This window comes from Mixophyes fleayi, chromosome 1 (assembly GCF_038048845.1).
Source record: "Mixophyes fleayi isolate aMixFle1 chromosome 1, aMixFle1.hap1, whole genome shotgun sequence".
Taxonomy (NCBI): domain Eukaryota; kingdom Metazoa; phylum Chordata; class Amphibia; order Anura; family Limnodynastidae; genus Mixophyes; species Mixophyes fleayi.
Genome location: NC_134402.1, coordinates 327,965,936 through 327,992,493, shown reverse-complemented (window position 1 = coordinate 327,992,493; position 26,558 = coordinate 327,965,936). Strand labels below are relative to the sequence as shown.

At 37.2% G+C, this 26,558-nt stretch overlaps 1 protein-coding gene across 1 annotated transcript; it reads left to right on the top strand.

Moving 5' to 3' along the window:
- The first annotated feature begins 4,420 nt into the window (after positions 1-4,420).
- CRYBB1 (crystallin beta B1) lies at positions 4,421-11,262 on the top strand. The gene is made up of 6 exons (XM_075192375.1): positions 4,421-4,456; positions 4,883-5,045; positions 6,564-6,682; positions 8,908-9,040; positions 10,253-10,395; positions 10,932-11,262. Exons 2-6 carry the CDS (start codon positions 4,905-4,907, stop codon positions 11,113-11,115), a joined length of 720 nt encoding a protein of 239 aa, XP_075048476.1. The 5' UTR covers positions 4,421-4,456; positions 4,883-4,904; the 3' UTR covers positions 11,116-11,262.
- The last annotated feature ends 15,296 nt before the right edge of the window (positions 11,263-26,558 follow it).

Below are 26,558 nucleotides of genomic sequence, written 5' to 3'. Positions count from 1 at the left end.
CAATTAGGGAGGACACCCCAAAAACACTGAGGAGTGCTACAAATTATTGAGTAGATACTGCTGACAGATATGACTTTTGACAGCCAGAAATATTAATGCACAATTAGGGAGGACACCCCAAAAACACTGAGGAGTGCTACAAATTATTGAGTAGATACTGCTGACAGATATGACTTTTGACAGCCAGAAATATTAATGCACAATTAGGGAGGACACCCCAAAAACACTGAGGAGTGCTACAAATTATTGAGTAGATACTGCTGACAGATATGACTTTTGACAGCCAGAAATATTAATGCACAATTAGGGAGGACACCCCAAAAACACTGAGGAGTGCTAAAAATTATTGAGTAGATACTGCTGACAGATATGACTTTTGACAGCCAGAAATATTAATGCACAATTAGGGAGGACACCCCAAAAACACTGAGGAGTGCTACAAATTATTGAGTAGATACTGCTGACAGATATGACTTTTGACAGCCAGAAATATTAATGCACAATTAGGGAGGACACCCCAAAAACACTGAGGAGTGCTAAAAATTATTGAGTAGATACTGCTGACAGATATGACTTTTGACAGCCAGAAATATTAATGCACAATTAGGGAGGACACCCCAAAAACACTGAGGTGTGCTACAAATTATTTAGTAGATAATGCTGACAGATATGACTTTTGACAGCCAGAAATATTAATGCACAATTATGGGGGACACCCCAAAAGCGCTGGGGAGTGCCAAATATGAAGAAAAAATAATAAACCTCTATCCTCCTCTCTGCACTAGCGATTTTGGTTAGAGCAATTGCAAGAACAATATGGTATTCTCTGTCCCTGCTCTAATTAGCCTATGACTACACCCTGCTCTCTCCCTCTGTCAAATGGCGATGGATTGCTGTGGAGGCGTGTATTTATAAAGTTGAAGTATCGCGAGAACCGAGTCCCGAGATCCGACGACGTCACAATGACGTTCGGCCTCGATTTGGATTCGGAATGGGCGGGAGAGTACCGAGCTGCTCAGCTCGGTACTCGGATACCCAAAGTTCGGGTGGGTTCGGTTCTCGGAGAACCGGACCCGCCCATCTCTAATTTATGCACATATGAGTCAGAGTCATCTCAAGATGCATCCAGCTCTGCACCAGTCACATATGGCCCCGATTTACATCAGATATACTTACACCCAGATATACTTACAGCCAACTAGGTCATAAGCACAAAATGTTTGAACATTTTGCTATTAGGTTTGATTTAAATAAAAACAAACTGTATAATACAGCAGGTGTAATCTTCCTTCTAATGTGCTAGAGAATGAAAGTAGCCAAAATGAAGAAAGCACCTATCAGCTTTAGAGATTAATCCGCAAACAGCCAATCAGAAGCAGCTAGCTAGACCTGGCAACCGTCATCATTCTCAGAATGTATTTGCACCAAACCTCAGGCACCCGCAAGCGATACGGCAACTGACAGGTGTATATGTGTCAGTGTGCTGGTATATTTCAGTTCAAGTGCAAAGGACCCTTACTACAGCCATGATTTCAGGGGCGGAACGGGGAGAGGAATGGGTGTAATAGTCAATTTACATTAAGGGCATGCCAAGCTAGAGCGCACGCAGCAGCGTCCGATTCAAGCTTTGGGTGTCTCAAAGATACTTGTTTTTTCAGTTGTAACACTTGCATTAGCTACAGGTCTGGTGTAAGTGCCGTTTACTAGTAATGACGGTCGCATATGTAAGCTAGAACATGTGTTTGCAATCAGGAGCAACTGTAAAAATGCATTTTATGCACAGTAGATATAATACGTCATTTTTGGACTTTATATTCCACATATGTATTGGATGTATCCTGCAGTGTATTGTCTGTTAGAGCAGAGCGTATCTTTACATTGTGTATGCCCATTTTATGTTCTAAAAATATGCACAATACATTCGTTTTGCGTTCCTTGATGAATGAGGCCCTATAGTCTTTTGATTGCAGAGCATTTGCTATGATTGAAATCATTACTTGAATTCCACAAGATATACTGTATATGTTACAAGAATATCTCTCTCTTTTTTATGAGTGTGCGCTTTTATTTGTATCTATAAATTAATTTTATTCTGTGGTTTCATTAATTTAAAAAAATGGATAATTTTTATATTTTTAATCCTGCTCATTATTGGGGTTTTTTCTTACTTTATCATATTTTTTGTGCTTTTTAGTGTTTTGCTTGCTCCTTTCTTTTCTCTTTCTTGCATTAACTCTGGTGCCATCAACAACTGATAGGAAGCTTATGCAATCATACCAAAAAAACAGATGATGGTTTTATTTCAACTTATGGCTCAACTTGATAGTCTTGAGAATCGTTCATTTTTATATGTTCTTTATTTTAGTTTTCCAGGTAGTAATAAAGTCACTGTTACTGAATATATGACTTTATAACAAATCAGACTAGAATAGTTAGAATATAAACATTACTTCAAAATTCTGACAACTAACACTTTAGGGCCACCCCGGTAGGAATATACCTAACAATACTTGTTCCAATATAAAGGGTGTGAAAGATGCAAATGTCATGCCATTGAAAGTTTACTTTGAGGCTTGGTTTCCAGCATGTCTGAGGACCTGTAAAGATCCTATTTTTTTACAGGAATCATCTTTAGCCCCAGTTAAAGGGCAAATATATCTCAATATGAGTGATATCTACCCAATGTCAATTAGCAAAACAAAAACTTATTTTCATGTAGGAGCGTAAAGAGAGTCACACGGGCGACTAGGAACTGCCACTAAAGGCCAGCGGACAACAGGCTTAAACTAAAAAAAGAGATGTGTGTACAAGGAATTGACCATAAATTTAACATTTCTAGGAGTCTGCATTAGCTTTAAGCAAGGTGACTGGACTGGTGATCCCTAATTCACTCTCCATAGTGTAAATATGATATGGATCCCTATGCATAGTTTTCTTGCTTGGATTTAGTTCTAGTGTTAAAAATGGTTCATCATTATTACCAGCTGGGGCTGTGATCCTGCACCTCTAAATGTCCATAGTAGTGTATTAGGGAATTATGGGAAATTTAAAGAATAGAGGTCATTTGATATTTGATCAGGAACACATTCTATTAAACATGTCAATTTAGATGGATTGGCCACTATTTATGGACTGCAGTGACTTTAGATCAATAATATAACCTTGATTTATGTAAATATTGTATTTGTTCTTCATAAGTATAAATTGATATCATGTATTAATGTATTGATATTACTCATCCCATCCCTCTATTATCTTACCTGTCAATTCCACACTGTTTTTTAAAAATATTGATAACATTCTTTAAATAATGTGTCTACACAAAGTGCATGTCTTAAAAGCATCTACAAGTACACTCTCTACACAAAGATGAAATATTTTAAATATATTAGAGTCCACTTCACCATGCTCTTATGTAAATAGTTAAAAAAAAGTGAAACATGGGGGTATATTTAATAAACTGCAGGTTTGAAAAAGTGCAGATGTTGCCTATAGCAACCAATCAGACACTAGTTGTCATCTATATAATACATTCTACAAAATGACAGCTAGAATCTGATTGGTTGCTATAGGCAATATCTCCACTTTTTCAAACCCGCAGTTTAGTAAATATACCCCATGGAGTCCCACAAACTGAAATGTTTAATAGTATATATACGTTAAAAATAAATAAATGAAAACATATCCATATATATATGTTATATTTCTTTTTTAAATCCTTATACTGTAAAGTAAATGAATATTGCTCTATATTTAGCACCAATTCTTTCTCTGTCTAGAACAGCAAAGGAGATGGCCTCCTTCTCATCAAACATAAACATTTGCATAAGTGAATATTGTTAGTTTAATAATTATTAGATATACTTTAAGACGAAGTAGAAACCACTACTTTTGTAGCAAGGTATATTGCTTTGCGTTAAAAGCGGTGTAAATTGATCTCTAAAAGGCAGTATTTGCAGATTATCCAAGAATCTCAATAATGTCAATATTAGGCAGTTTCTATGTATTCTTATGGTATATGATTGATATTCTAATCAAATGCTGCAGGTATCTGCAACGATTATGTTTGTTACATGAAACATTTGACATATCTAATGTTTTCCATTACTTCAACTTGATTTGTAGGCCTTGCAATATTTATCATATACTGATGTTAGATGTAAATGTCTATAGGAACCAAAATATCATGTCAGGACTTTCAACTCTATATATTTAGCACACTTCTGACCAACAATGTAAAGTGCTTGGTTCAGCTGCTTTGAATAGGGGTTACGTCCAGATGACTGGGTACATTGAAATATGTGATGACTAGCAGCTTCCTAAGCAGACACTGATGAGCTATGAGTTCTATTGTCCACCACTATTTCGAGTCTGCCTTTGCCAGGGTATAAATTCAGGGTTCGGCTGAACCTTCAGCAACAAGCCTGGTAGCTCCAGCAAGGAACAGCTCTATCAGGTAAGAAACAGAATTAGTAATAAGCACATGACCAACTCTTGGTGATAAATATGTAAGTGGTAGAAATGGATGAGAAACTTATTGTTCATGAACAATCCATACTCCTATTTATGTGCACAAGGCTCCATAAGGTAGAATAATCTTTCTCAAGCATTGTGACCTTGTTACCTTGATTTCATTATTTAGGTAATATACTATCAAATCAACATAAACTAAGATTTAGGCTATGTTTGAACAAACTAGGTTAGATATTAAATATATATATATATTTTTGTTTTCATAAGGTCACATTTTTTGCAGTTTGTAATTATTTGTTTATGGTAAAATTAATTATGAATAATTGTAGAATAGTCACTACTTTAAATACTATATTGATAGGCATGCAATTGTGTAACATGCCCATGCTGACAATGTCATTTTATGTGGCTTTTAGAACATAAAGGCCAAAATGTCTCAAACACCTAAAGCTGCTGCTGCTGCTGCTGCCAGCCAGGGTATCGATGCCAAGGAAAAGGGTACCCCTACCCCAGCACCCATCCCAGTAAACAAGCCCACAAAAACTGGTGAACCAAGCATCGGATCCTTCAAGGTAAGCATTTCATAAACATGTTCACTGTCTCCATGTACAATTATTTGCTAACTGCACACCATCAATGATATATATATATATATATATATATATATACATACACACGCTCACACACACACACACACACACACACATTTATCATTTGTTCTGAAGTGATGGCACTGAAACTATTAGTAGTAGGTGTACAACTAATTTCTACACAAATATATACAAATAATAGTGGTGTAGTGGTTAAAACTTTGGGAGAGTCATCTATTCGGGTATAATGCTTTCAAGTGCCCAATTTACCAGTACAATATTATTCCATATTGAGTCGAGATGCTGATCGTATAATGACAATATAAAGTATCTGCACTTTTTAAAAATGTATATCACTATTTATATCACTATTTATAGCACATATAGGCTATAAGCAACATGGCGCTAAATCACACCAAACTCAAAGGACTATCAAATACAGCACCTGGTAATGAGATATTTTTGCATGCTAATGTGACCAGTCATGGCTTTTTAATTAAAAAGGTGATCAGCTCCATTTTCGGCACTATTTTAAAATCTAGAATACCTTATTGGTACATTGTACAGACAATACATATAAACACAGAAATAGATCAGTATGATTTGATTGTTTCAAACAGGTACAGTGACCTTGGGTAGCGTTTACTAGGAAATCATCATCACCAGCTATTTATAGAGCGCCACTAAATCCGCAGCACTGTACAAAGAACTCACTCACATCAGTCCTTGCCCCTTTGGAGCTTACAGTCTAAGTTCCCTAGCATACACACAGACAGAGAGACAAAGGTCAATTTAATAGCAACCAATTAACCTACTAGTATGCTTTTGGGAGTAAACCGGAGCACCCGGAGGAAACCCACGCAAACACGGGGAGAACATACAAACTCCACACAGATAAGGCCATGGTCAGGAATCAAACTCATGAACCCAGTGCTGAGGGGCCGTGGGAAGTGCTAACCACTAAGCCACCAAATTTTTATGTTAATATATTTTCTACAAGTTTTATATTAATACATTTACATCATAATACATAATGAAACTCGGTTATACAACATTTCACACTGTGTCTGTTAACAGTGATGTTAGTGGTTCATTTACCGTATTTGTCACTGTTGTAATTATTTTGAGGAAATGTAATAAACATTACATTAAGTATGCATTCATTCCTGGAAAACCGTACATTCCCATTCAGTATATTAAACTAAAGATGACATCGAAAATAAGTATTCATTTTAAGTTGTTGGCTTAGTAGTGCTGTGAACATATTCAATGTACAATTATACCGAATTCAGATTTTTGAATTTCTGTACAGCTTGTTAGGTTTACACAACCCAAGACACCAAAAAATATTTCAAATGACACAAAATAAACTCATGAATAATACATAAAAACAGGTTTTATTGTTCAACACATATATACACACAAAACAAATTACACCTCAAATTGTGTTGTTGACTAAATACAATTCATTCTAAAATGTACATTTTATTTGCTGTGTAGGTGATTATCTTTGAGCAAGAAAACTTTCAAGGAAGACACATGGAACTTCTGAATGAATGTGTAAACCTTGGGGAGAGGGGCTTTGACAGAGTACGCAGTGTTATTGTCGACTCTGGACCGTAAGTACTGAAGCCCCCACTAACATTTTCCCTTCTTAATGTGACAGTATATTGTTCAAACAATGTTTGAAGAATATACCATTTTTTCAAATTTATTGTTTTCATTTTTATCTGCTAGTGGTGTCTGAATCAGCAGATGTCACAAGAAGATAGTGTTCATATAGTATATCTATTTATCCTTCATTTATTTATTATATCACAATATTTTTTTTAAATTATCTTAACAGATGGTTATATTGATTTGGTACATAGAATATATAATGAAAACTGGCTAAATAATAATTAAATGCCAAATTATGCCAGATGGCGGGCTATCCTATGGTACTCATAATAGATTTGTGATAGCAAACAAATATGTTTTGAGTGTGGTTAGTATTTAATAGGAGAAATAGAAAAAATACTTGGTACTCACAGCATATCTGTTTTTTGGCTTTGAATAGGCAGTTACTGGAGTTTTAGAGTTTATAAAATCATACACCAGCAACTGCCTAATCAGAATCCTAAAGACAGGTATACTGTGAGTATAAGAGTTTAAAGACTATTATTAGTTTTCCAGTTCCATGATAATTTCCCTTTAAGGATTCACAGTATTCTATCTGATCTGTGCTTAATCACAACTCCTTGATTAGTTTACTGTAGTTCTATGTGTTCAAAATGTCCTTATAATGGTAGAGCTACATTAAAAATACTAAATTACTTGACCATAGAGATAAAATAGATTCTATTAACATATCTGATCATTAAACCAGTAATATCCATGTTATAAAATAAAACAAAAAACTGTGTTCATACTTTCACATTGAAAATAATTTAACTGAAATTGAACTGTACATATTACTAAATATTTTAACAATTGTAATATTTAATTTTTCTTATAATATTATTTAATATGTTAATAATTGTAACAGTGTTCTTACTTATAATTATCCCTAGCATTATAATTGGCCAGTACACAGTTATTTTAAGCACTGTATGTGATAGGTTAGGACAGTATACCTCACTCTTCTGGTGAACCTCAGTTACTGTACCCATCTGATGTTTCAGAGGGATAACAAATTGGAAATATCATAGTTACCTTATAGAAATTTCATAGCTGGCACCAGAGGCTAATGTTCAACAAAGAGAAGATTGAAAGTGACTGTGCAGTCCAGGATGTCCTTTGCTGATTTATGAGTAGCAGTCTGGCCCATGAATATGACAGTTGGAAATAAGTGAAAAATGTACACAGCAATAAACCCCCATGTCTTCCCACACAAGAATGATTACATCGGTGTGTTTATACACAGGAAAATATATTGAAATGTATATAAAGTATATATGATTTATTAGCCCAGAACACGATTCCTCAAAGTATGGTAGGCCTGTTCACTGCATCGGTGCACCTTGATAAATAACCCTGATCATGTATTGCATTTATTTTAGAAATATGCAAATGTGAGGCATAGCAAGCACCTATAATATCCACGTTAAAGTGATCCAAATTCCATTTAAGCTAACAGCTATTATCAATATTAATAAATTTACAGCGGTTATTTAAACCATGTGCACCACAAGAAATGCTGGATATTTTGATACAGTTGCTTAAAAGGCAATTCAGGGAGATCAGCATATTTATAGTTAAAAAACAAATTGCCTGCTGGGAGGAGGAAAGGGAGAACAAAGAAATAGAAAAATGTCACGAGTTGATGGGCGATGTGAAGTTTCTTCAATTTTCTCCTTGGTTTTCTATTTTAAAAATCTGTGATACAGAGAGGAACATTTATTGTCAAATATAGCCTTCGGCAATTTTCATATACAAGATACATATATTAAATAATGTCTCGACTTCTACATTCTGCTTGTTAATTAAGCCCTGTATTTTGAGCAAATTCCTGTTCACCAAGTTTGGTAACAGTTTAATGCAGGTAGCTATGGATGAAGGTAACTGCATTAGTTTTGAACATTGATCCTATAGATAATTTATTAAATATAATGCAGTATCAAGGGGGTAAGATATTTGATAGATTGTGACACGTTTCCATATACTAAAATATAAAAGTTGCAGCATTCTCATCAGATTTGGTATATGTGTGTTTTATGTAGCCTTATGAATTATATTCTCACTATTTCCTTTCTCTACCCTATGTCATCATCTTGTGTGTGTTTCGTGGTGATCTTTGATGTCATTCTATCCTATCACTCTGGTTATTATGTGATTTGTGGCCTCCCTGTACACATCTTCTCAGCTGGGTTGCCTATGAGCAGTCCAACTTCCGTGGCGAGATGTTTATCTTGGAGAAGGGCGAGTATCCTCGTTGGGATACCTGGTCTAGCAGCTATAGGAGCGACTGCTTCGTGTCCCTACGCCCCATCCGAATGGTAAGGTCCATGTGTAACTGCTTTGAAATATTGATTTGAGTGGGAAGAAAGTAATTACTTTAATTGTACTCCATTGATTAATACTACTTTAATCCTAGCAACATGAATGGGGTATGGAAATATAAGGTTTTACTCCCAAGTAATGTTTATATTAGTAATAAATGCTACAAAGGTAATATAATAGGGATCAAACAAAATAAATTATCACACAAACTCCATTAGTAAAAAACAAAAGTTAAAATAGATACTAATTGGAATGTTCTTGAGTTCACTATTCACATATTTTTTATTTGAAAAATAATAAATCCTTGAAATACTGAACACTGCAGGACATTCAAGGTTTTCAAAAGATTATCTTAGAAAACATTCAGGATTGAGTCGAACATTTCACGGAAGTATTTCACAAATCTCAGTGTAAACAAAGGAAAGCAGTCCAAAGCTTGTATTAGAGCCAAGAATAATATCCATTCGTTAAGCAATACTTAGTGGTTTTAATGTGCATCCATAAGCTTGATAATGATTTTTTCATGGCAGATATATGTCTTAGATCTACTTTTCTTTTTCCTCTATAAGTATTCTGTTGAGTTTCAGTGTGGTTCTGCTGTTTTTATAAATTGCTTAACACCATATTCTTGGATCAGTTCAATTTAGCAAAAGCAAGTTTATTCTTTTAGCGTGATTCTGTCTATAGTTGTCTTTGCTGTCTTTTGTTGGCCAATATCCCAGTATCCAAATCCAGCTACCAGTCACCGTGTCATCAGAGTGGGACTATGTTCAGAATCAAATGAGTGTGAAATAATGGGACCTTAACCAATTCCTACTTTTAAAACAGCATTTTATTTACAATGACATATATTGTAGTTTATTGCTTGGGGGGGAACTAAAGTAAAGTATAAGTATAATTGCAATTAATAAGATTTGTAAACAATAATTAATATTAAAGCTGTTTCAAATAGAGTTGAACAATAAGTACATGTATGTCCAAGACAGTTTTTTAATATGAGACATTACAGCACGGACATGAGTTCTATTTGTCATGGACATTATGATAGTGCAACTTTATAATTAGCAATTTCCAGATAACAAATCATTTGTGATTAAAAGTGTATTACCCTGATGTTTTGTCAGCACTTGATAACTATACAATTGAGAAATATGTAACGGTTGCTTAAATGCTATAAATCTTATACACGTTTGTCTGAAAACCTTCAGGATAGTCAAGAACATAAAATCGCCCTGTTCGAATCCGCGGACTTCAAGGGCAACAAGATGGAAATCATTGAGGATGACGTGCCCAGCCTGTGGGCCTATGGATTCTGTGACCGCGTGGGAAGCGTGAAAGTGCCTAGTGGAACGTAAGTCATGCTTCTTTCTGATTGGTCAGATGGCAGGCCATTGATTAATTCAAACACTGCATCTTATCTCCCAGGAGAATAACACACCAATGGATAAACCCACACACAAGACACACAGACACTATTTCTAGTTATTCTACGGCATCATAGGTTAACATTGTCTTAAGTTCTTTTATATGGTATGTCAAGTCTGTTGACATGATTTGCTGAGATACCAGCAATACCAAAGCAAATTAAAGTAAGAATAAAACATTGAGAATAAAATCCAATGAAGTAGTTCTTTAAGGACATCTGCTGTCAGGCTTTACTCTTTTACATGTTTTAATTACCTAGTACAATATGTAGTCAAATAAATATAAGATAGCGGTATATAGTTGTAGCTTTTCATTATATATTATATATGTGGGGAAATATGGTGATGTGTCTGAGAGTCACCTGCAAATGTGCCAGACCCAAAGCAGCAATTAACGAAGACACCTTTGGGAAAGTCTGTTGTTCAGCAATAATATATAACATCCTGATCCTCTTCTCTACAGCTGGGTCGGATATCAGTATCCCGGATACAGAGGCTACCAATACCTATTTGAAAACATTGATTACAAACATTGGAATGAATGGAGTGCATTCCAGCCCCAGATCCAGTCTATCCGTCGCGTCAGAGACATGCAGTGGCATCAGAAGGGATGTTTCCTTATCCCCACTACCGCGGCCACCAAGTAAACATACCAGACTCCCCTAGTTTGACAGAGAAGCTTCAGTTGCAAATTGACTTAATCTTCATTTTTTAAACTACTCTGTCAACTAATTTGTTGTATATTACACATTTACTGGATGTACTTTACTTTATGATGCAAATAAACACAATTTCTGAGGTATAACGTTTTCTTGTGTTGGAAATGCCAAAATGTTTAAAATGAAGACTCTTTAGATTACCTGGTAAAAATAAATTGAGCAATTGTTAATGTTAATAGTATTTCCTTGAAAGACTCCATGGCAGCACAAACATATTGGTTAACTCGTTAGGTAAGTAGAGACAGGAACAGCAAAAATAACACTCTCGGAAGTTATATAAGGTGACTCCTTCCCTTTGGTGTCTTTGATAATCTTCCCAAGCTGTCCTGAATAACATAAACAGACAACATGGGTGGGAAATATTTGATTACCATGAAGTCTTTCAGGGAAATAAAATTACCAGTAATAATTATTCCATTTCCTTTTCAAGACCCCAAGGCAGTTACTGTACCCAAGCAATATATTACACGGGTTTGGTTACCGTAATAATCAGTTATTGAGCCAGTTTTGCAACAGAAACAAATACATTAATGAATCCGTTTGAAGCCTTTTCCTTCCAAACTGAGCTTTAGCAGGAGATGTCACATCCAGAAGATAATGTCTGGCAAAGGTATGAAGTGATGACAATCCTGCAGAGCTGGCGCAAGGTGGCAATCCCACCCTACTCAGAAGCACACACACCCTCCCTACTAGGGCTTTGTGCACCCATCCTGTTGCCATTTACCTTGGCAGGCAGGAGGTGGGGATGGCATCCTTGGCTGCTCAGGCTGTGACATCATGGCAAACACCCCACACTCCCAGAGTAACACTGATGTGGAGGTGCAGCAGCCAGCAGCTTTATATGAAAGAAGCTTCTTGCCCCTTCTCCTTCATGTCAGTTGCTGGAACTCTATGTGGGGGCGCCGCAGGGGGCATTATAAACACCAGTATTAGTGACATTATGTATACAACTATTGGCGCCCTCGGCACCCAGCTTGGTAATGCCTAATGGCAGTGCTGGCCCTGGCACACAGCTGCCCTGCATAAATCATCTGCTGAGGCCTGAGCATTCCTAAGATCACCACCACCCTGGCAGAGTGTTCTTAATATTTCTGGCACCTCACCTCCGTTACTCTTGTAAACCTGCACACCTGACCTTATTGATGTCTACATGGAGCATATCCTTGACAAGGTTCTGTTGGCAGAATGAAAAGTTGATCTGTCTTTCTTAGTTCTTTCATTCCAAAAATATAAACTGAAATTGCCCTGACAAGATCCAGTTAATGTATTTGTTCTTCTCTTTCATTAGTTGGTTGTTGATAGAGAGAAGAAAGTATAATTTCTTGATTGATATAAAAAGGGTAAACTATGTAATGTAGAAAAGTAGAGCATCTAGTACCATATTAAGATTCCAAGGTGCTAAGAAAGGTTTGATACAAGGTTGAATTTCAGGGTAGTGAGAGCAAAGTCCTTGTCTAATCCATCCTGTAGAAAATCCAGAGTCTGTGGAATGGTAGCAGAATCTGGATCAAAGGATTTATGTTTGCTCCAAAGAATGAATTTGTTCTATATCGTAAAATAAATAGAGGAGGATTTTTTTTTCCTGGCTTTTAAAAGTACCTCAATTATCTGAGACTCCCTTGCATTTCAGCAACAACCACTCAATCTCCATGCCATCAAAAACAAAGTCTTTGTGTTAGGATGTAAAATTGATCCCTGATGTAGCATATCTGACCAGACTGGTAGAGGCCAAGGTTATTCTAAAAGCATTCCCAAGGCACCTGCAAACCATGAGTGGCATAGCCAAAATGGAAGTAGCAATATTATTTCTGCTGTTCCTTTGTTGATTATATATATGTGGGTAATGAGAGTATATTCCCAAACCTTTGGAGCTGGAGTCTGTGGTGAGTACAGTCCATTGTGGATGTGAGAGGGACACTCCTTTAACTCTTAGGGGTAGATTTATCAAACCTTTTTATAAATAAAATAGAGGTGTTGCCCATAGCAACCAATCAGATTTTAGTTATCATTTTCTAGAATGTACTAAATAAATGTTATCTAGAATCTGATTGGTTGCTATGGGGAACTTTTTCTTTTTAGAATGTTTGATAAATCTATCCATTAGTCTAGTATTTTACCCCTATCTAAGGGATTCCTTTGGAGTATTTATAAGTCTGATATGTTGATCTAGGGAAATTGGATTGCAATCCCACTGACTGAGTATGTCCAGTTGAAGACTTTGCATATGCTATATTTCCCAAAGAGAAACATGTATGGTTTATTGAAAACTTTCCTAGCAGCCACAGATAATGCCTTATCAGCACCTTTTTCTGAAGTTGAGTTTTGCAAACTAGATGTTGAGGTATAATAGGAATATGGAGATATGCCAAGATGCCAAGATCTACTGTTGTAAGAAAGCATTACTCCTCTATAGATTGGAGAATAGATCGCACTGACTCCATGCTGAAATGTCTTGCAAAAATGGATTCTTGAGTTGTCTCAAATCTAATAAGGTTTGGAATATAAGCCTTTCTGTTTAGCAGAAACTGGAGAAATTACTTTTTCTTTGTCCCTATCCACAAAGCATGTGCAGTTACGCAATGGTTTTATGAGCATGACATTGATGTTATTCATATATAACAGCCTCCTCAATCACCAGATCTGATCACCATTGAACATTTATTGGATATCCTAAAACAACAATTTTTAAAATTGGCCAGGAGATCAAGGGCAGGCAGCAAGCAGGAGTAGTCCAGATAACAACGCCAAAGGGTTAAGGGCAGGCAGCAAATGAGAGTGGTTCAGATAGCAAAGCCGAGGGGACAGATAACAGGTAGTCAAAATAGCAGAACTCAGACAGAAAGCAGGCACAGCAATTGCAGGGCAAGAATGATATAACCGGCAGGGAGGCTAAGCCCTCCCTGCCTTTAAACGAGAGAGGACCAATCAGTGGAGAAGTAGAGGCACACCGTTAGCCCACAATGGTTAGTACGATCAGGTGATGCAGTGCAATTAAATGCGCCCTGGCTGCATGTCAAACAGCCGAGGGCAGAGTTATACCCTGGTTGCCAAGGCAACAGCCGGGACGTAGAGGGGAAAAGTGGTATCCTGGCTGCTTAGGCAACAGTCGGGATAGAAGTATGTGCCATACTACAGTGCGGCAGCTCAGGTGGAATTCGGGGGCAATGAGCTTTTGACTACAGTACTTCCATTCTTGAGAAGGGGTTATGCAACCACTACATCCTGGTTTGGTCAGGAATCGTTTGAAAAAGTCTTCAGTCTTTCTGCATGAAGATGCTTCTCCGAGATCCAAGACCTTTTTTTCCAGGCTGTATTCCTTTCCAATGGACTAAGTAGTGGACCTGGTCGTGCACTTTCTTTGAGTCCAGAATTTTCTAAAATACAAATTCTTGATGTCTATCAACTTTGACAGGAGAGGGTCTAGTAGGACATCGGAATCCAAGCTTATTGGAAGGAACAACAGATTTGAGGAACGAACAGTGGGAGGTGTTGCGTATCTTTAGCGATCCAGGAAGTCTTAGCCTGAAGACAAAAGAGTTCACTTGTTGAATGGCAACAAAAGGTTCAATAAACTTAGGTTCCAGCTTTCTGTAGGGTAGCCAGAGTTTGATGTTCCGGGTAAACAGCCAAACTTTATCACTATGACATTGGTCAGAGCAAAAATTTTGAATGTAAGGAAGCACGGAGCAGAGCAGAATGGACATTTCTCCAGATGGACTTGAAGCGCTATATCTGGCAAGGAGGCTAAGCTGTCCCTGCCTTTTAAACAAGAGAGGACCAAGCAGATGATGAGTACAGTCACACCCCCAGCCCCCAATGGTGAGTGCAATAATGTGATGCGTGCAATTGCGCGCGCCTTTGCTGCCTGTCAAACAGCTGGTGGAGAAGATATACAGAGACATAGAAGTGGCGTCCAGTCTGCCTAGGCAACAGGTGGAATGGAAGTATGTGTCATACTACAGGGCGTCGGCTCACGTAGGATTCAGAGGCAATGATGCACTAAGATGCATACACACCTGTTATGAGCCTAACCTATTGCATCTGTTAGAGGATAGGTGCAAATACACCATGATGATGATGTTGGTCGCCAGCACTACCTAGCCACTTCTGATTAGCTGATTACACATTCACCTCTGAAGCTGATAGGTGCATATATTAAAGTATTTTGTGGGCATAATTTAAAAATATATTTTTTTTTCTACTTTCATTCATACGCGAGAAGGAATATTATATCTGCTATATTATATGAAGCCTAATAGCAAATGTGTTTTTAGCTATTAAAATAAATGGAAACAATCTTTTCTTGTGGTTATGACCTAGTTGTGTGTATGCATATGCTAGTGAATGCATGCCTGATGTAAGTCTTGCGCATATGCTATAGGTGGAGATCTGGACACATCTTGCGGTGCATGCAGCTCAGCATATGGGCGTAAATATGCTATATTTATTGGTGGATTTTTTTAGAGTAAATTACACCTAACACGCATCTGAGTCTAGTGGCTGAGCAACAGGTATTTCTGAATTAGCATACTTTTCTTCTTTAGCTTACTTTAGCTATGTATTACCCATTCCTGTCTGCCTCTAACTCTGAGTTTTGGCCTGTGTCACAGTGATTACTTCCCTAATCACCAGGGCTGCCAAGAGGAATTCAGGGCCCGGGTACAACAAATTCATGGGGCCCCCCTCATAGTCAAGTAAGCCCCCAAAAAAATTTGCGCCGCCTTATGGCGGTGGAAAAAAAATCAGGGGTGTGGTCATACATTCAGGGGCGTGGCAATGCGTCGTTGGGGCGTGGCTAGCCTAACAACGGTGCAAATTTTTTGGGGTGTGTGGTCACACATTTGGGGCGTGGCAATGCGCCGTTGGGGCGTGGCTAGCACATCAAAATCACTAGGTCCTGAATTCACCAGAACGTCACATATGTCCCAGCACTCCTGACTTTTAAGACATCTAGCACCACAGTGTAGTATACAAAGAATGCAGTGTGTACACATACAGTTCAGTCTTGGCCTGCACCTTACATTGGGCACGACACTCACCAAAAATTCCCATTGTCCCTACTAGAATCACAACATTTCACACACTCTGCTGCTCTCTCCTACCTGTTGTTCTCCATTTCACCACCTGTAGCTGCTGGTTTCTTTAGTTGCAGCTTTGTCTGCATCCTGGAATGTTGAAGGACCTATTTGGGGGGAAAAATGGCTACATTTAGAAAATTACAGCCAGACGCAGCATTAAATCAATAGCACCCACGATTAATAATTAAGCCTTCCTCCAACCCCAACATTAAAATAATAGTATTCACATTTATTAAATAAACCTATTTCCCTTCCTGCAAACAGCCTAGCAATACCTATTTCCCGCAACCATCACGGCCATTAATAAATTCATAGTCACATTTAATAAATATACCTCATTCTCCCTAAACTCACCCCATATTCAATAGCCCCCAAACCACCCCATCTTAAATTAATAGTCCCCATTATTAAATGTGCCTCTCCCCTTTTTTTTTTTAACTCTGTGCTTCTCTCCCCTTTTTTATTTATTCTGTTTCTCTCCCCTTTTTATTTTAACTCTGTGCTTCTCTCCCTTTTTATTTATTCTCTTTCTCTCCCCCTTTTTAACTATTCTGTTTCTCTCCCCTTTTTTATTTATTGTTTCTCTCCTTTTTTATTTATTGTTTCTCTCCTTTTTTATTTATTGTGTCTCTCCCCTTTTTTATTTATTGTTTCTCTGCCCTTTTTTATTTATTGTTTCTCTCTACTTTTTTATATATTCTCAGCCTCTCTCCCCCGTTGTTTTACTCCCCCTTCTTTATAGCACTGTCCCTTTCCACCCCTTGCCTCTCCGTTTCTTTACTTACCTCCTGTCAGCTTCTTTCTTTTTCTCTTCTTCTCTTCTGTCTTCTCTTCTTTCTTCTAGCTGTGTCTTGTCCGGCGCTCCTCACTGACTGACGGGTGTGACTTGATGACGTCACACCCGACAGTCAGTGTGAATGGAGAAGTGGAGAGGAGGGACGCAGCGCCGCGCTCACGTGAGTATTTTTTTTTTTCTTGTTTTGTTTTATTGTTCCAGTTCCCCCCACCAACGAACCGACCCGACCCCCCCCCCCGCCCACCGCGGAGAAAAAAAAAATACATAAAAAAAAAAGCAAGATGTAAAAAAATAAAACATTTAAATTACAAATTAGAACCGAGGGCCCGGCTCGGGCCCCCTGGCAAGCCGGGCCCGGGTAAAATGTACCCGCTTTCCCCCCCTCTCGGCGGCCCTGCTAATCACAGATATGTTTTCAGATCCTATAGCTAAGCTGACACCGGTTTCTGCTTTTGTTCAGAAATTCATGCATTTCTAAAACAGTAAGTGTGGCAGAAAATATTTACTGAGAGCCTGATTCATTAAGGAAAGTTAAGCAAAAGTAAGCAAGTAAGGCAAAAGCATGTTGCATTGAAGGGGGGGGGGGTAAATTTAAAATTTGATGGCAGATTTATAGCTGGGGTAGAGCATGTCCTAGATCAACTTTAAATTTCAGTGTACAGATAAGCTATCAAGTATTTTTGTGCTACATGAAAGAAACAGCCAGTATTTTCCTTATGTGCAAAATAATAAACTAATTTGCACCCCTTCCATTGCAACATGGTTTTGTCCAATTTTTGCTTAACTTTCCTTAATGAACCAGGCCTTAACTCTTTCAAAAAAAAAAGTCACAAAACTCCACACAGCTTTTACTTTGGGCTTTCCCTATATAAACATAGCAAGTATTAATATTATTATTATTATTATTATTATTATTATTTATTATTTATTTATTTATTAGGAATTATTTATTAGCAATTCTTGCCCAATTGGAGCTTAAAATCACTACCATAAAGACATACACTAGTGTATATTTTATCAGAAGCCAATTACCCTACCCACAAGTTTTTGGACTGTGGGTGGAAACCTACACAAACACAAGAAGAACATATAAACTACACATGATAGTGCCCTGGTTGGAATTGAACCAATTACCCCAGGGCTGTGAGGCAGCTCTGCTAACCCCTCTGCCAGTGCGCTGCCCTAGAAAAACAAATAGTTTTATTTGTAATCTTGGTTACTCCCTCAAACCACCAACTACCACCCGTACCCGCAGGCATAACATGACAATATCTCAAGAGATCAAAGAGATCATAAGACTGCCTACAGTAACTGAAACTGCTGAAAGGAGATGATCACCTTTATGTTAAATATGTGAGGCTTCAAGGATTCCTTTCATCTATAAAGTAGATTGAACCTTATAAGCCTCATATAACAAGGGCAACAATTCAAAGGTAAAAATTATTTTTATTTCTTAAACATGACTATTTTAAGTGTGGAGTTTCCAATCATATATAAGGCAAAGTGTGTCAAAAAACAACATGTTATTCACTGACAAAGTATAAATCTTCAGTAACTCACAATAACCAATACACAATACATCTTGATTGTTCTAGTGCCAGTTGGACAATAAAAGCAAATGACTGATTGGTTTATATTAGGTTTTCTACACTTTATTAGTGATAAAAGGAGGTATTCTCCAATAGTGTGCAGCACTTATAACACAGATTCTTAGATGCTGATGATGTTATATATATAGATGACAAAAAGAGTCTGGAGGGAGCTGCAACTACAACAAGCAGTTACACGGGAACAATTTGGGTCATCACTACAAATGCAACACTTTGTGGACTGAAAAGTATCATTGACTTGAATGTTACTTGATGGTAGCATTGCATTTACATTATATAGCACAAACAGAAATTACATTGTATGGCACAAAGTTCAAATTCATAAGATAACCCTTAATGTATATTATTATTATTATTGCTAATATGGATGAACTGCTTAAAGCTACACTCCGAGAAAATCACCATATCCAGGGTGCCATTCACCACAGCACTCGGGCTGCACCATGCAACCTTTCCACACGTGTCTGTGGTGTTGTCCTGCTGCATACTGAACACCAGGCTGTTGTAGTCCCAGCTATATTCATAGACTATAAATTTATAAATATAGTGGGAAATGTCATTCCATAGAATGGTAACTCATAAGTTGAGCTCAATTATTTTGACGATTGATAACTATTTTTATAACGACACACCTCTGCAAAATGGCCCGTTCCACTGCAAAACTTGATTACTCTGAAATTTTGCAGCTTGCCGGTCTTCCCACAAATTTTGCTATGGGGCCTGGTAATGCCGCATTTTGCCCCTGCTTCAAACCATTTCTCACAACACTTCTGCCTTGTAATGTTTGCTATTTCGGACTGCCTGCCAGCATTCATAAAGCCAGGGCATTGTATCCTGTCAGTGTTATCAAGCTCGCAGGTAAGCTTTCAGTCTGCTGGATAGGTCTGCAATCATCCTTGGCAGCCTTTCAGAAGAATTCTGAACTACCCATGTAATTACAATTCAGAGATGTAATGTGCAAAACAACCTCTAATCCTGACTTTTTTTAAAAAAAAAAAAAAAAAAAATTATTTAACTAGGCAGCAGTTAAAAAGTGGAAGAAAGAAAAAATCTAAACAAAAAGTAAACGATAAATAATCCCCAATTCAGAGGAGTAAACAGGCATGGATATACAGTAGATGCAGCATTGATATCAAGTGATGTTGCAGTTTGTTTTTCGCTAAAGATTTTTATTTATAACAGCAGGAAATACAAAATATAAACATTATAGACCTAGTTACAAATCACAAATCTGGGAATACAAAAACTTATAATAAAAACCTTATAGCTGTATACATAGCACACTAGCGAATATGTAAATCGAAATTATAAAACATACAAGTGAAAAAGGAGACGAGTAACCAGTTTTAAAGTTTCCTGTTGTAGAGGAATTTTTATTTTTGAATAGGGTGGAGGTAGATGGGGGGAAGGGAGATCTAATTCTCTGAGCAGCCTGCCCAGCGAAAGAATAGAATGCAGGGAAAGGGTGGAGGGTATTTCTGTCAACACTCACAATGGTAAAATTAAGAAGAACTTTAAAAATGTTAAATATTTAAAGGAATCCTGGGATGGGAGAGTTATTAAAAGAGTACCAGGGTTCCCATAATTTTTGGAAGCTTTAAATATGGTGATGCTGACATTTTTTATGTTTTTAGTGGGTATGGGTATGGTAGGGGGCTATAGGTGGGTGGGTGAACGTGCATGTCTGAGTTAGGGGGTAACCTGATGCATCATTCTGGGGATAGGGGAGTTATTAAACTGATACCAGGGGTCCCAAGTTTTGTGATATTTGGTTAATGTGTTGTTTAGCAAACCCTTGGGGGGGAAGGGTATAAGTTTTTTCCCCCTCACTAGTTATTAAAGGTGTATTTCATAAAGGAGTGTAAATCCCAGTGCCGATTGAGAGTGATGACATGCTAGAACATGTGTTTGCAATCAAGAGCAACTGTAAAAAAAAGTGTATGTACGGTAGGAGTAAATAACATCCTGATTATATTATTAACAGGTGCTACTGTATTTAATTTTTCTTCTATCTGTGTATTCTGAGGGGACTTATATTGTACATATGCATTGTGCATATCCTTCAGTGTGTTGTGTCTGTCTGTTTACAGCAAGTTCTGTGAATTGCATTCGCTTTGCTTTCCTTGATGAATCCTTGAATGAATGAGTTTTGCAGCATTACAGATATTCATTATATCATCATCGCCATTTATTTATATAGCGCCACTAATTCTGCAGAGCTGTACAGAGAACTCATTCACATCAGTCCCTGCCCCATTGGAGCTTACAATTTAAATTTCCTAACATACACACAAATTGACAGACAGAGATAGACTATGGTCAATTTGATAGCAGCCAATTAACCTACTAGTATGTTTTTGCAGTGTGGGAGGAAACCAAAGCACCCGGAGGAAACCCACGCAGACACGGGGAGAACATACAAACTCCACACAGATAAGGCCATGGTCGGGAATTGAACTCATGACCCCAGTGCTGTGAGGCAGAAGTGCTAACCACTTAGCCACCGTGCTGCCCTGTTGGCGAGTTTGCTCAGAGGTTTTAGTAGGTTTTTTGAGGAGAAATATAAATGTGTCGTTTAGAACCCAGATTTCAGTGATCTGTTCAATGAAATTTGTGGTGCTGTTCCAGAATTGGCCCACAACGGGGAATCCCACCAAAAGTGGAGGAATGTGCCCATCTCTAATAGTAGACCTTTCTAGTTACAAAGTTATTTTGTATGTAAATTCATACTTTTGAATAATATGTAAAACACAATTGGCCTGATTCATTAAGGAAAGGAAAGCACAAAAAGGAGTAACTGTGCACCTTGGCATAACAATGTTGTATTGGAGGGGGAGGTAGATACATTTAAAATGTGATGGCAGATTTCTAGTTGGGGTAGGCCATGTACTAGATCAACCTTAAATTTCAGTGTAAAAATAAACCTATGAAGTATTTGTGTGCTACATGAAAAAACAGCCAGTATATAACTTATGTGCAAAATAATAAACTAATTTGCACCCATTGTATTGTAACATGGTTTTGTCCAGGAGAAAATTTTGCCATGTCTACCCTACAAATCAAGCCATCATGGTTTGATTAAGAGGATTTTGGAGAAAGTCTTTACAACCTAGGCATCCTCATTTCTTATCCTTCCCTCCTTCCATTCTCTCTCTCTCTCTCTCTCTAACAGTGGTTCTTGTGCAGGAAAGCACAAGAGCTCTTTCAGACCTCTTTGTGCTTTGAAAGCCTGAGTACTAACTGACACACTTGCAATGACAGCTTGCCATTTAGTATTAGATTATTGTTGCTGTTATTATTATTATTTTTAGAAACAAAAAATTGTATTAGTAGATATTAAAGTAATATTGTGCCACGAAGTACGGTAAGAGCAATATTACCATAAATTAATTATCAGAGGTGTGTCTACAGTTTTAAAGGATGCATACTAATGCTCTTTTGACTTTGACAAATATAAAATGCTCACAATACAATAATATAACAAAACAAATAAAGTTATGTGAGACGTTTTTACTTTCCTTTATAAGTAAAAAAAAATATTATGGATTTAGCACTAAGTGAACCATGTTAGTTAAATAAAACATGTACAGTTGCACATTTCTTTATGATGTAACTTTTTATGGATAGATCAAATTCTGCAACACTAGAGGTTTTATTTTTACATAAGAGCTTTGTCAGCAAGACTGTCTATCTGATCTCTATCAAACACAAGTAAGAAGCTTACTGAAGAGGCCTACGGACCCACGCTATCTACAGATATACTAGCAAGCTTTAAAGCACCCATGTTGAAGTTCTAACATAATTAGTGTACACTGCAGAACACTATGCAAACTTTCAGAAACAGTAGTTTAAAGAAATCCATCTATGCTGTTTTAATATATTTCAAATATCATAAATGTGTTAAAAAATTACATTTTTAGACAGATGGCAAGAAAGAAACATATGTGCTATTTCCTGTACACTGAACCGCCTTTGAGATCTCTACAAAATGTGTATCAAATTTTCCGATCTATATGTTAGGGGGGAAACCACAGTCTGCATTCACTTCTCTTAGATTTTTGTTGTAAAGGTTGCTGTCTTGCATTACTTCTATTGAATGTTAGATAAGCTTGGTTGAAACTCTTTTAAAGGTTGATCATTGAATACCATTTTTCTGAGTAAGTCTTTTCCACTTTCCTTTTAACTGACTTTGACCAATAAATAAATTGCCCTTAAAGTAGCAATTTATGCTAAAACTAAGGATGATTTTTTCACATATCACAGATCCTAAAAATATTATTGTATAATGTTTGCTCTCTGTCAGCAAATGCTGACATGGTAGGACTCATGTAATTCAGTTTAACATAGCTTTAGCTAATCAGGGACTGCACTTGCATAGTGCAAAGGGGGCAAATGGCCAAATTCCCAAGTGGAATATTGGAAAACATTACACATTTACCAAACTGATCCTCCTAACTACGCTCCATTCTGTCCACTTTGCACAAGACCACGCCCCTTTGCTGACTCCTCCACCCCTTTTGAAAGGCAGACATCCACACTGTCTTGGGGAAATAAAATTTTCTACAATCTTCATTCCTTATACAGAAATGTATCTTTCGCAAAATATGCAGTGGCAGGATGCCATATGTACTATAATTGCTATGAGTATGTGAAGGTTCTGTATATTTGTGGAAACTTGGGTTGTTGAGTAGAAAGAAGCAGGGGGCTCTAATTTAATTACACAGACTGTAAATATTGGGGTAATCTTTAGTGTACTGAAAATATATATCCAACTGTCCCATATAGATTTTAATTTTTGTCTCCCTATGAGCACCATATACTTTTGTTTTGTATACTTTTATTATTTTTTGTTGACAATGAAACAGCATCATTATTGTTCTTTATGTATATTCTGTGTATGATTGTAATAGTATGGAAGCTTCATCTTTGAACTCTGCCCTGTGCATTTTGTAGTCTGAGATCAGGACAAAATATAGTTAGAATTTTTAAATCTATGCTTATAAACCTTTTGCATTGAGTTTCAAAAAATATCTCCATTTGTTTGTGCATTTTACAGCAGGCTAGATTTACTTTTTACATTTGCTCAATAATCTATTCACTGACACTTGAGAAAAAGTCCTGCAACTTAGTCAATTGAATGATGGCAAGCATAGTGACAGAAAAGCATACTGCACCTACTGTATATAAGAGGATACATCCGTATTTGGCTTGATTCCAATGAAGCCGTTTCCCATCATTGTGTTTTATTGTGCATGTATGATCAGAATCATTGTGGCAATGTGGTTAGCATTGCTGTATTGCAGTGCTGTGAAATGGGTTACATTCTGTGGGTTCTCTCTGTGTGTATTTGTTCTTCCCTTGTTTGCCAGGGTTTCTTCCAGTCTCTCCCATAGTCAATGTGCTCAGGTCTCCTCCCAAAGTCCAGAAACATACTAGTAGGTTAATTAGCATGTGACAAAAAGAACCCAAATGTTTAGACTGTAAGCTGCAATAGGATAGGAACTGATGTGAATGATTATTGCAATATAATAATGAAAATCCTCTTCTCTCTCATAGGATCTAGTTTTTGCACATGAAGCTTTTTGAGACACAAATCTGTATTACTCTGGTTTTCTATCAAAACCTTAAAATTGTAAGTTACAAATTGAAACCTTTACAGCAGCTGTTACATGGTATCTACTAAATATCCATAATAAATGCTTTCAGGGAAGTAAGAATAATATAATGAAATGTTCAAGATGGTGCCATTCAGCAGCAGCACATCCACAGGAAACAAGGGTATTTATAAAGGGTTTTAATGATTTTTCTGTGACATTTTTGTATATAAAATTCCTCTCTGTACTACTATTTTGCTAAGGTGAAGATCAATTTTAAAGCAAAAGGAAAAAACTGTGAAAAAAACACAAGTGGAGATTTTTTTATATTATAGTGAATTTCGCTGGGAAGGTGGTTATCCTCCCTGGGACTCAACTCACTCGGGCAGACCAGAATATATCCAAAATAAGGCTTTATTATGAGAGCACAGCAAAATAAGAGCTTACAGCAAAATAAGAAGGTACGGGGGTAAATGGTAGCATGTACCCTCCAGCAGCCTCTTGCAGTCAGCACTCCAAAGTAACAATCTCAGTATCATATGCTCCTACAGTATTACCACTACCGATTGGCTAGACAGTTTATATGTCGTCCAGCCTGGGATACTTGCTCACCCAGACCCTGTCCTGGTAGGGTTTCCTTCGGCGGCACAACGATGCCTGGCCCAGAGTCCTTTGAGCTGGTGTTACGGGTCTAGGTCCGCTCTGCACTAACAGACAAAACACTGCAGTATACGTCCATTACATATGTGGAACATAAAGTCACAAAAGAATGCACAAAAAAAATATTCAAATCATGTCACAAGTTATAGTTATAGTTATTAATGACAAAACATTATTTCTTTTCCAAAAAAAAACTTTTATTATGAATATTTATGAATGTCTACTGTACATAAAAATCATGCTCTTGATTGTAAACATATGTTCTAGCATGCAGACACATCCATCCTCGCTATCACTCGGCACTTACAGTAGACCTTTAGCTGGTGCAAGTGATACAACAAAAAAATACCTACCTTTAAGATGCCCAAAGCTTGAATCAGATGCCGCTGCGTGTGCTCGAGCTTGGTACGCCCTTATTGTACATTGACAACATACACGAGCCCAGTCCCATTCCGCTCATGATATCGTAGGCTGTAGCAAGGGTCGTTTGCATCCGAAGATGAATTAAACGTTGTTGTGTTCTCTGGCGTATGGTTCATTTCTGGGCATGCGCAGAGCGATTTTACACAAAGTATTGCCCGTAACAGCATTTAAGTGCCTTAATGCATCTCCAAGTTTCAGGTCTATAAAAAAATTTGTAGATTTATACAATGTTTCCTATAGTAACAACTGTCATTTTTGTTTCAGTTAAAGATTTGTGACTGCAGAATGGATAGAAAATGAGGCAAAGTATTTTATTTCAAAATAAGACCATGACTTCTATTGGAAACTTACAAACAACAAGACTTAAAAAAAAAACTATAGAAAGTCACTTTATTGTTGTACATATGAAGCCTGTGTATCTCTCTGCATTTAAGCAACTTCAAAATTGCTTTGAACTTACAAGGAGGAATATCTGACAGGATATATTGCTACTGCACAAATCTGTCTTCTTAGATATCCATTAAACCTGTTGAGTGCTGCGGGTCCTTGGTAGGGTTTACTATTTCTTAGGCAATCTAAAGAACTGAAATCTTGGGAAAAACAACTACACTGAAATATTGATCTTGCTGCTACTGAAAATCTGATATTTAATCTGTGTAGATGTGATGCTTCACAGTGTTATCCACATATGTATCAAATAATGTCCAAATAAATTATGTATGTAACACATACCCGTGAATACATGCTGTACATGCTCTATGCTATTTTACTTGTATTTTGTATGTATTTGTTGAAATAAAAACATATTAATGTATTCTAAGACTGCAAAGGCCCCCAATGGGAAAAAAAGCTAAACTGCTTCTCCTAAGTTTTACATTCTTAGATTATCTAGACATGGGTAAATATCCATCCACCATTCCCAAGCAGAGTCACTATAATGCTTGAGAACTAGTTTGCTAGTTTTCTCCTGACAAAATATATTCAGGTTCTGTTTTTCATTTTCAGGAGGTGATTACTGACGAGCAGACCAAACAAAATTACATGTGTAATTGTGTGATGTGGGAGAGACAATGGGCTAAGACAGGAAAGGCAGAGAATGGAGATCAAACCCAGAAGTAACTGAGAACTTGGAGGCTAAATGCATTAACATGAGCACAGAAAATTTGAACAATTCCTGTATGCATGGCAAGACAATAGCCTCTTTCAATAC